Raw genomic sequence first — 12,079 nt, 5'->3', positions numbered from 1 at the left:
GGTCGAATAATAATAAGGCAGAACAGTTTAAACTGACGCCTCTCTACATTGTCAGCCTCCTCAAGCTTCTTTTTTGTTAAAAAGAAAGATGGGGAACTGCGCCCCTGCATTGATTATCGAACTCTGAATAAAGCCACCGTCAAGTTCAGTTATCCTTTACCCCTCATCCCAACCATTTTTGAACAAATGCACGGGGCGCAGTACTTCACGAAACTGGAAGGCGACATTTGTGCAGGCGACGAATGGAAAACTGCCTTTTCCATGACCACGGGCCATTACGAGCATCTCGTAATGCCTTTTGGCCTGTCTAATGCTCCTTCAGTCATCCAGGCCTTTATTGATGAAGTATTTCGGGACATGCTGGGACGTGGTGTAGTGTTTTATATAGACAACATTTTGGTCTATTCTGCTGACCGCGCCCAGCATGTCTCGTTAGTCAGATCTGTGCTGGGAAGACCGTTGGAGCATGATCTATATGTTAAACAAGAGAAGTGTTTGTTTTTCCAGCGGCCCGTGTCCTTTTTGGGCTACTTCATATCCACGGAGTGGAGAAGGAGGAGCAACGCGTCAGCGCACTCAGGTCATGGCCCATCCCCAACTTCATGAAAGCAGTCCAGCGATACCTGGGGTTTGCCAACTAATTGGTTCATCCAGGGGCTTCAGCAGAGTGGTCGCTCCTCTTACCTCCCTGCTGAGAGGAAGTCCCCAGCGGCTTCGTTGGACGGCACACACTCATCTCTGTGCGTCGGCACAAGGAACAGGCCGACCACCACCGCAGGCGCCTGTCTGGCTCTCCACCCAGAACATACCCCTCCGCCTGCCCTGCCGGAAACTGAGCCTGCGGTTTGTGGGGCCGTTTAAAGTCCTGAGGAGGGTTAATGAGGTAACATACCATTTGCATCTCCCTGCTGATTACCGCATTAACTTGACTTTTCATGTTTCTCTCCTCAGGCCAGTGGTGCCTGGTCTCCTCGCTGAGGCTGGACACAGACGGACCTCCTCCTCTGGACATCGAGGGAGGTTCCGGCATACTCGGTCCGTGAATTCCTGGATTCGAGGCGTCGTGCGGGGTGTCTCCAGTACCTCATCGACTGGTAGGGGTACGCACATCCTGGACGCTTCGCTGACCAGGGATTTTCACCATCGGCGCCCAGACCGACCCGCACCACGTCCCTGTGGTCGTCCCCGAGGCCGGTGTCGTCCCACTGCTGGTGCAGTGCGTCGGGGGGTACTGTCACCGGATCCCCCCCGGTACTGCTGCTCATTCCGTTCACCAGCTCCGGAGGTCTACGTCACCGGCCTTCTAGGCGTCACTGAACTGGATTCATTACCACCAACACCGGACTATCTTGTCTCATTACGCACACCTGGTTCCCATTCCCCCTGATTAGTATGTTATATATGTGCCCTCTGTTCTCCGTTGTCCTTGTCGGTTATTGCTACCATGTCCGTTGGTCCTGTGAGTACCTGTGCTGTTGTATTGGCTACCATGCTACGTGTATTTGTGCACTTGTTTTACGGGTCTCGTCTCGAGTATTATTTAGAGGTTTGTACCTCGCTCTTTTGTTTGGGTGGAGAATATAAAACCCCCTATTACGTATTCCTGCACCTGTCTCCAATCACTAACATGACAAAATGTAAGTTAAAACTTCAATTTCTTTCTTCGCTGTCAACCAAATCTTGCTTAGGACCCCAAAAGGGATCATGTTTTTATGGCCTTGGGTCCCAGGAAAACACAGAATTTCTCAATGTTCCCAGGCTGAAAAAGCCTAAGAACCCCTGCTGTAGAGAGCTTTCCCCGTTAGCCTTAACCTACTTTGCCCTATCCTAAGTGGCACTGTGCCAGGTGGAAGGAGGCCAACATGCTATTTAGCAAACTCCACTCTGTCTAATCCTGTGACAGTAGAGCTGAGGGTTTGTCTGAGGTAGCCAGAGCAAAGAGAAGGCATAGTATTAACTCTCTGTGACTGGTCAATGGGGGCCTCCTGGCCTCCTCACAAAACAGATCCTTAAGTACTCAAAGAATATTCAAACACACTCAAATATCCAGAAATACATTCAGACATACTCTAAACAAAAGTCACAGAAACCCATAAAGGGGAGTAGAGTGGTGGTGGGTGTTCTACTTGGAAACAGACAGATTGTGTTGTCCTCTTTTCCATCATTCCATCACACATTTCAATACCCTGACTGGCTAACAGTAGCTTCCTTCCAAACACACACCCAAACCAAACACATCAACTCCAGAATCCCATGGTACTCACCAAGCCCTTACAGTTACTGAGCGCTACTCTGGTGGAGCTGTACTGATCCTGCAGGTATCCTACATAGTGGCAGTTCTCCACCATGTCATGTCTCCACTCCAGGCCCTCTCTCCCCCAGTACTCCACCGTGAAATGTTTGGACACCAGCTGGGGGTTGAGGGTCAAGTTCAAGTGAAAGTGCTTTCCGTAAGCCGACAGTCTGTAGAAGACTCGGGTCTGGGCCGGGTCCTGTTCGGCGCGGCCGGTTGGCTCTGGGCCGACGGCGGTGCTGGTTGGGTCGGCGGTTCGTCTCCTGCGACCGGGCCGGTGGTGTTTCACAGTGTAGCTGAGGAAGTCCCCGTTCTCGTCCACCTGCATCGGCACAGTCAGCTGGTAGTGCTGCAGGTAGGACAGGTACTCCACTTTTACAGAAAAGAACAGATGGGGAGAGATGAGCCATTGGAGGAGGGGTGTACGAGGAGGAAAGGACGAGGAAGAGAAAAATGAACACAGAATGAGAATCTGAGTAAGAACATTGATACACTACAGGAAGAAGTGACATATTTAAGACAATGGGGGCGCTCCAGCCATTACAGAATATAACAGGACGACACCCTACAGATAGTAGAACTCATAGAATGAAGAATGTCTATGGTGGAACTCCGACAGACAGACAGACAGGCAGGACAGACATGACCTCATCACCAGATGAGGTCAGAACATCACCAGATGTTGCAGATGTCTCACTGACTGACCACTGACCATGAGCAGCAACCATGCATACACCTGCCTCACCGGGAGGACAAATCTGTTTCTCTGAAGGAGAGCAGTTCTAGCACCTTGGCTGCAATCAAGCAAGTTAAGATGTGCAATTAAGCAATGAGCAGTCCTACCTTGTGAGTTGTGCGAAAGTCTTTGAAATTCAGAGGAAGCCATGACCACCACCAGGCTCAATATCAATATACAAGTCAGCGTCTTCCGCAAAATTTCCATCATTCAGAGAAAGGTCTGACATGGGGTTGGGGGGAGGAGGGGTGAGGGGGGTGGTGGTGCTACTGACGGGCTAGGAACACACGATCAGTCCGGCGTGCCTGGCACCATAACAAGCCCATGGTTTGGGTCCTCTGTGGGGGGAATGTTCTCACTACTTCTTCTTCTCTTCTTGTCTCATCCAGGTCTCATCCAGAGAATGTCTCCGAGACACTCAGATTCCTCCTGAGGGCAGCAGACACTTCCAGACCTCACTGGCGTTTCCCTTGGAGCTCATGTCAGCCACTCATCATGGGAGGCGGTGATGCTAGAATCCATCAGTAGATCAGTCAGTCAGTCACTTCAAGCACGTCCACAGCAGCAAATCTATAGATCTAGATCTATATTGGAAGCTTGTCTTGACCAATCCATCTGCATACCTGTGAATACATCATTGCATAGTTCAATAAGCATACCTGCTACAAAACAACTAGTCTACACTCTTAGAAAAATCTAGAACCTAAAAGGGTTCTTCGGGTGTCCCTAGGAGAACCCTTTGATAAACCCTTTTTGGTTCCAGGTAGAACCCTTTTGGGTTCCATGTAGAACCCTTTCCACAGAGGGTTATACATGGAACCCAAAAGAGTTCTACCTGGAACCAAAAAGCATTCTATTTGGAACTGAAAAGCATTCTACCTGGGGAAAAGAGGGTTCTCGAATCGTGACTGCCAAATAACCCTTTTGGAACCCTTTTTTCTAAGAGTGTACTACATAGGCCAAACTTCTAATCTGCAAATTACAATTAGCCATGGGAAAAAAAGTATGCCTAACGACTGCACAGCATATTCACCAACAGTACACTCCATGACAGAAATACCCTCCTCCTGTAGCCTGCTTACCCAGCATGCCATGGTTTGTGGTTAGCAGGATAGCGTTTTTCGTCATGAATCTTCGTCATGAATCTACAGGCAGCTCTGCAGAGTGGCCGCTAGCTGGCACGGCCACAAAGTCATACAATCTCATTTTAAACCGAACCTGAACCTTAACCCTAATCACACTGCTAACCTTAACCTTAAATTAAGCACATTTTGGTGTTCATACATTTTTTCAATATAGCCCATTTTAACTTCGCAGCTGACTTAATTAACTAACGGGAAATCGCTCAGTTCTGCCTCCAGGACTAGACTCGTGACAATAAACGTCAACATGCATGTGGCTAACGGTGTTTGTGACACCATACCATCTCCACAGCCTAAGGATAAGTCAGTCTTTCAGATATTCCACAGCAAGTCACAACAACAAGACGATGATCAAGCACAAAAGCAGCCTGTGCTTCGATGTCCGCCAGCCTCCTCAGTCAACACAGCACCTGTCTCTATAACAGGTTTAGGCATCTCTCTCCCACTGACTCTCTCTGCAGCCAGGAGCAAATCAAAAGATTAACGTTGCTCTCAGCAAGCCCTCTGTGCGTGTGTGCGTATGTAATAACGCAGAAATAAAGGTGTTATAATAGTGTAATAACATACACATTTATCATTGAACCTATCCATCAATGAGTGAATAAATCAATCACTTGGTCTATATTTCAAACCAATTACCGGATATTCTTCAAGAAATAGAGGGTCACTCACTCACACAGCTCATAAACGGCATGCCATACTTTTAGAACCAAGTCCAGGCGAGGTTCCAAGTTTACGTCCAAGTGAAAACGCGTAAATTCCAGTAATCACCTCTGATCTATCGGATGTGCGTAAAGACAGTATGGGTGGTTATCTGTCTGTGGCTAGAATCCAGAGTTGGAAGCGGCGTGTTGCACCTTCTGTAAGCTCTATATAATGAACATCTAGCGGCACATATCCAGACAGCAGCGCTACATCTACTTGGCCACTCCGTCTGACCCAGACATTTGGCACCCAGCCCGAATACATCAGACAACACCGACCGAACGAAATAAAATAAAAAACTGCTCCTTTCAAGTTAATCTAGGAGGATATGTAATTCAACTACAACTGGAATATCATACCAACAGTTCAACACTGTTCCTGTGTTAGGGATTACCAAAAAAAAGTATGAAAACGCCGGGAATAATTATTGTTAGCTTTTGTAGAAGTGACAGACACTATCTCGCTCAAGTCATATGGGTTTGTTTGACGCCTTAACACACAGGCAGAGACGGACCGTTCTTGCAGATGTGGATCTGTTTCAGTGAGTTATAAATTCTAACAGTGCAGATAAAGTAGGCTATGCCAAGTGCTTAGACATCAAACCAGTTTTAAGAGACACGTGATTTTTCAATAAACGCTGGAAGAAATAGTGGATCCAACTTTAACCAACATTTACTCACCAAACACTCCACTGTATGTGTAAGGAATGCCAAGTGCCTATAGGGTTGTACTTTCTCCACGTTTCAACTAGTTCTAATTTAGTTAAAATCACAAAAATAGGTTTTCCAGAAGATGTACGCTACAATGTGAAAGATAAATCATTGCATTTTCTGTTGTAGAAAAAAAGATGGTTAGCCTACATATTTGAAAGAAAAGGGATCTGCGGCGGCTCCGTTAAAAGTGCATGAGAGACACATAGCATTCTCTAGTTGTGTCTATGGAGTGCTGATAGACTACAAGCAGATAGTTACCGTCCTCATCTTCATTGTCAGCGGCAAAGCCCAACTGTGTAGAGTAGAGTAACGTTATGAAATTCCGTAGTAGCCAGATGACTTCTCTCCTCTGTCCATCACTTTTCGGTTTATGCCATTTTCTATATCCCCATGAGAGAGAAAACAGAGGAACATAAATGTCTTAGCAGAAAAGTCTATCCCCAAGAATAACTTTTAAACTATCTCCAAAATAAGGAGACCTAATTCATAGCCCAACTGTCCTCTTTAAAATAGACTTGGTGTGTTTGCTGAGTTGTTATTATTTTGGATAACGCAGGTAGTATGCTGCACAATAATAACAAATAGTCTACATCTAGGACAGTGTATGCAACACAGCTAAATTGAGTTGAGGTAGCACCCTTTAATACAGTATACCCGGTCTGGAACCATAGCCAAGTTCTGAGCTGCTTCAAATTGGCAGCTTTTTCAGGCTGGGAGGTTCAGCTGACGTCATTGCAGATGTGCGTATTCTAACATCAGCTGTGCGCATGTTCCGATCTAATATCACGTGCGGGGGGGGGGGGGGGGGTACAAATAGGTTTCAGGAACTTCTTTTTTCCAGAACCTATAAGCACAAAGTGTAGCATAATTGACTGTTTTTGCCAACTATCACAGTAGAAAAAAGTTTGGCATACTTAAAAGTGTTTATTGCAACGAAGTTATACACAGGTGTAGAAAAACATTATTTTTCTGAGACCTAACTAACATATAGTAGTGAAATTGGTTAACTTTAATAGCCTGCCCAAGACCTTGGCCTCTTATGGTATACCAGCTATAGTGTACAATATGTAAAACTCTACAGGTCTAATTTTTGACAAAGCTAACAATATCCTATATGTATTCTTGTTATGGAAAAATAGATATGGTTTAAATAAAATTATATTGTCTACCAATAAAACAATTATATGCCTAGTGATGTTGCTGAAATGCAACAGTGACTGAGTTGGCCTAGGGAAAAATTAGATGAGTCAAATAGCAAAGCAATTTTGCAGAATGTAGTGTGTAACCTACTTAAGAAGGAGAATCACTCTGACGATGAACACAGAACTTTTTGAAGAATTGTTGCGCCTTCTTGTGTTCAAAAACGATATAGCAACTTTTACAATTTATTTTTTATTTCACCTTTATTTAACCAGGTAGGCTAGTTGAGAACAAGTTCTCATTTACAACTGCGACCTGGCCAAGATAAAGCATAGCAGTGTGAACAGACAACAACACAGTTACACATGGAGTAAACAATAAACAAGTCAATAACACAGTAGAAAAAAAAGAGTCTATATACATTGTGTGCAAAAGGCATGAGGAGGTAGGCGAATAATTACAATTTAGCAGATTAACACTGGTCAGATAGCAGATGTTTAAAGTTGTTGAGGGAGATAAAAGTCTCCAACTTCAAAGATTTTTGCAATTCGTTCCAGTCACAGGCAGCAGAGAACTGGAAGGTAAGGCGGCCAAATGAGGTGTTGGCTTTAGGGATGATCAGTGAGATACACCTGCTGGAACGCGTGCTACGGGTGGGTGTTGCCATCGTGACCAGTGAACTGAGATAAGGCGGAGCTTTACCTAGCATGGACTTGTAGATGACCTGGAGCCAGTGGGTCTGGCGACGAATATGTAGCGAGGGCCAGCCGACTAGAGCATACAGGTCGCAGTGGTGGGTGGTATAAGGTGCTTTAGTAACAAAACGGATGGCACTGTGATAAACTGCATCCAGTTTGCTGAGGAGAGTATTGGAAGCTATTTTGTAGATGACCACGCCGAAGTCGAGGATCGGTAGGATAGTAGAGGTGGATCAGGGAATCGCCTGCAGCAAGAGCAAGATCATTGATATTTACAGAGAAAATAGTCGGCCCGAGAATTGAACCCTGTGGCATCCCCATAGAGACTGCCAGAGGACCGGACAACATGCCCTCCAATTTTACACATTGAACTCTGTCTACAAAGTAGTTGGTGAACCAGGCGAGGCAGTCATTAGAAAAACCGAGGCCACTGAGTCTGCCGATAAGAATATGGTGATTGACAGAGTCGAAAGCCTTGGCCAGGTCGATGAAGACGGCTGCACAGTACAGTCTTTTATCGATGGCGGTTATGATATCGTTTAGTACCTTGAGCGTGGCTGAGGTGCACCCGTTACCGGCTCGGAAACCAGATTGCACAGCGGAGAAGGTACGGTGGGATTCGAGATGGTCAGTGATCTGTTTGTTGACTTGGCTTTCGATAGGCAGGACAGGATGGATATAGGTCTGTAACAGTTTGGGTCCAGGGTGTCTCCCCCTTTGAAGAGGGAGATGACCGCGGCAGCTTTCCAGTCCTTGGGGATCTCAGACGATATGAAAGAGAGGTTGAACAGGCTGGTAATAAATTGAAATAAAATCATTAATAAACCTGTTTGAAAAACTAAAATAGACTGAAACTATTATATTTGACTCCAAAACAAACTAAAATAAAATTAACCATGACTGATGTTCAGTTTTAGTTTTGGTTGGGGAAAAATCTAATGGGGTTTTCATTTTTTTTCTAATTGGGTTTTCAAGCTTCTGAATCTGGCATGTCACATTGAGAATGGACGTGTTTGAGAGCATCAAAACGACTGCAGGCGACTGCTGACTGACTGATCTACAAGTCACCTTGCGTCATAAATAACAACTCATTCGAATTTGAAGATCAGTCAGTCAGTCGAAATTTACCCATGAAACATTGCGGTTTTGATCATCTTGAACATAACCATTGACGTTATCATTTAAATGTAAACTCAACAAAATAATGTTTCTACAAGCAGCACCCACAGAGATACATAAAGGTATCATCTTCACATGCAGTGCATTGGGAAAGTATTCAGAACCCTTCCCCTTTTGGAAATGTTGTTATGTCACAGCCTTATTCTAAAATGTATTCAATTGTTTTTTTTACTCTTCAATCTACACGCAATACCCCCATAACAACAAAGCAAAAACAGGATATTAGACATTTTTGCAAAGGTATATAAAAAAAATACTGAAATATCACATACAGTGGGGCAAAAAAGTATATAGTCAGCCACCAATTGTGCAAGTTCTCCCACTTAAAAAGATGAGAGAGGCCTGTATTTTCATCATAGGTACACTTCAACTATGACAGATAAAATGAGAAAAAAAATCCAGAAAATCACATTGTAGGATTTTTAATGAATTTATTTGCAAATTATAGTGGAACATAAGTATTTGGACAATAACAAAGGTTTCTCAATACTTTCTCAAAACACCGTGTACCTTGGTTAGAGCGCACTGCGCCCGGCCCGCCACAGGAGTCGCTGGTGTGCGATGAGACAAGGACACCCCTAACGACCAAGCCCTCCCTAAAACGGACGACGCTAGGCCAATTGTGCGTCGCACCACGGACCTCCCGGTCGCGGCCGGTTACGACAGAGCCTGGGCGCGAACCCAGGGACTCTGATGGCACAGCTGGCGCTGCAGTACTGCGCCCTTAACCACAGCGCCACCCGGGAACCCGGAAGGAGGTTTACACTCAAAATCTCACGATACATGGCCCCATTCATTCTTTCCTTTACACGGATCAGTCATCCTGGTCCCTTTGCAGAAAAACAGCCCCAAAGCATGATGTTTCCACCCCCATGCTTCACAGTAGGTATGGTGTTCTTTGGATGCAACTCAGCATTCTTTGTCCTCCAAACACGACGAGTTGAGTTTTTACCAAAAAGTTATATTTTGGTTTCATCTGACCATATGACATTCTCCCAATCTTCTTCTGGATCATCCAAATGCTCTCTAGCAAACTTCAGACAGGCCTGGACAAGTACTGGCTTAAGCAGGGGGACACGTCGGCACTGCAGGATTTGAGTCCCTGGCGGCGTAGTGTGTTACTGATGGTAGGCTTTGTTACTTTGGTCCCAGCTCTCTGCAGGTCATTCACTAGGTCCCCCCGTGTGGTTCTGGGATTTTTGCACACCGTTCTTGTGATCATTTTGACCCCACGGGGTGAGATCTTGCGTGGAGCCCCAGATCGAGGGAGTTTATCAGTGGTCTTGTATGTCTTCCATTTCCTAATAATTGCTCCCACAGTTGATTTCTTCAAACCAAGCTGCTTACCTATTGCAGATGCAGTCTTCCCAGCCTGGTGCAGGTCTACAATTTTGTTTCTGGTGTCCTTTGACAGCTCTTTGGTCTTGGCCATAGTGGAGTTTGGAGTGTGACTGTTTGAGGTTGTGGACAGGTGTCTTTTATACTGGTATCAAGTTCAAACAGGTGCCATTAATACAGGTAACGAGTGGAGGACAGAGGAGCCTCTTAAAGAAGAAGTTACAGGTCTGTGAGAGCCAGAAATCTTGCTTGTTTGTCGGTGACCAAATACTTATTTTCCATCATAATTTTTAAATAAATTCATAAAAAATCCTACAATGTGATTTGTCCAGATTTTTTTTCTCATTTTGTCTGTCATAGTTGAAGTGTACCTATGATGAAAATTACAGGCCTCTCTCATCTTTTTAAGTGGGAGAACTTGCACAATTGGTGGCTGACTAAATACTTTTTTGCCCCACTGTATACATAAGTATTCAGACTCTTTACTCAATACTTTGTTGGAGCAAGTTTGGCAGTGATTGCAGGCTCGAGTCTTCTTGGGTACGACGCTACAATCTTTTTTTTTTTTTTTAATTTTACCCCTTTTTCTCCCCAATTTCGTGGTATCCAATTGTTGTAGTAGCTACTATCTTGTCTCATCGCTACAACTCCCGTACGGGCTCGGGAGAGACGAAGGTTGAAAGTCATGCGTCCTCCGATACACAACCCAACCAAGCCGCACTGCTTCTTAATACAGCACGCATCCAACCCGGAAGCCAGCCGCACCAATGCGCCGGAGGAAACACCGTGCACCCGGCTACCTTGGCTAGCGCACACTGCGCCCAGCCCGCCACAGGAGTCGCTGGTGCGCGATGAGACAAGGACACCCCTACCAACCAAGCCCTCCCTAACCCGGGCGACGCTAGGCCAATTGTGCGTCGCCCCACGGACCTCCCGGTCGCGGCCGGTTACGACAGAGCCTGGGCGCGAACCCAGGGACTCTGATGGCACAGCTGGCGCTGCAGTACAGCGCCCTTAACCACTGCGCCACCCGGGAGGCCTCGACGACGCTACAATCTTGGCACACCTTTCTTGGGGAGTTTCTTCCATTCTACTCTGCAGATCCTCTCAAGCTCTGTCAGGTTGGATGGGGAGTGTCGCTGCACAGCTATTTTCAGGTCTCTCCAGAGATGTTCAATCGGATTCAAGTTCGGGCTTTGGCTGGGCCACTCAAGGACATTCAGATAAATAGTTCAATCTTGGTTTCATCAGACCAGAGAATCTTGTTTCTCATGGTCTGAGAGTCCTTTAGGTGCCTTTTGGTAAACTCCAAGATGGCTGTCATGTGCCTTTTACTAAGGAGTGGCTTCCGTCTGGCCACTCCACCATAAAGGCCCGATTGGTGGAGTGCTGCAAAGATGGTTGTCCTTCTGGAAGGTTCACCCATCTTCACAGAGGAACTCTGGAGCTCTGTCAGAGAGACCATAGGGTTCTTGGTCACCTCCCTGACCAAGGCCCTTCTCCCTGGATTGCTCTGTTTGGACAGGCGGACAGCTCTAATAAGAGTCTTGGTGGTTCCAAACTTCTTCCATTTAAGAATTATGGAAGCCACTGTGTTCTTTGGGACCTTTAATGCTGAAGAAATGTTTTGATACCCTTCCCCAAATCTGAGCCTCGACACAATCCTGTCTCGGACCTCTACGGACAATTCCTTCAACCTCATGGCTTGGTTTTTGCTCTGACATGCACGGTCAACTGTGAGACTTTATATAGACAGGTGTGTGCCTTTCCAAATCATGTCCAAACAATTGCATTTACCACAGGTGGACTCCAATCAAGTTTTAGAAACATCTCAAGAATGATCAATGGAAACAGGATGCCCCTGAGCTCAATTTCGAATCTCATAGCAAAGGGTCTGAATACATATGTAAATAATGTATACATTTTTTTGTATATATATAAACTCCACAAAAAAAGAAATGTCCCTTTTTCAGGACCCTGTCTTTCAAAGATAATTTGTAAAAATCCAAATAACTTCACAGATCTTCATTGTAAAGGGTTTTAACACTGTTTCCCATGCTTGTTCAATGAACCATACACAGTTAAAGAACATGCACCTGTGGAACGGCCGTTAGGACACTAACAGCTTACAGACG

At 45.5% G+C, this 12,079-nt stretch overlaps 1 protein-coding gene across 1 annotated transcript in view; it reads right to left on the bottom strand.

The window, feature by feature from the left end:
• The window catches only part of LOC110522946 (A disintegrin and metalloproteinase with thrombospondin motifs 6), a 200,384-nt gene extending 194,082 nt beyond the window's left edge, over positions 1-6,302 (bottom strand). The window contains 3 exon segments of the mRNA XM_036977579.2: positions 2,265-2,665; positions 3,137-3,652; positions 5,848-6,302. Of these exon segments, the coding sequence (XP_036833474.2) occupies positions 2,265-2,665; positions 3,137-3,239 (504 nt within the window). The 5' untranslated portion in view covers positions 3,240-3,652; positions 5,848-6,302.
• Between the last annotated feature and the right edge of the window lie 5,777 nt (positions 6,303-12,079).

The sequence above is a fragment of the Oncorhynchus mykiss genome, chromosome 5, assembly GCF_057628025.1.
Source record: "Oncorhynchus mykiss isolate SJ-2025 chromosome 5, ASM5762802v1, whole genome shotgun sequence".
Classification (NCBI taxonomy): Eukaryota; Metazoa; Chordata; class Actinopteri; order Salmoniformes; family Salmonidae; genus Oncorhynchus; species Oncorhynchus mykiss.
The sequence above is the reverse complement of the archived record's forward strand: the minus strand, read 5'-3'. Positions and strand labels throughout refer to the sequence as shown.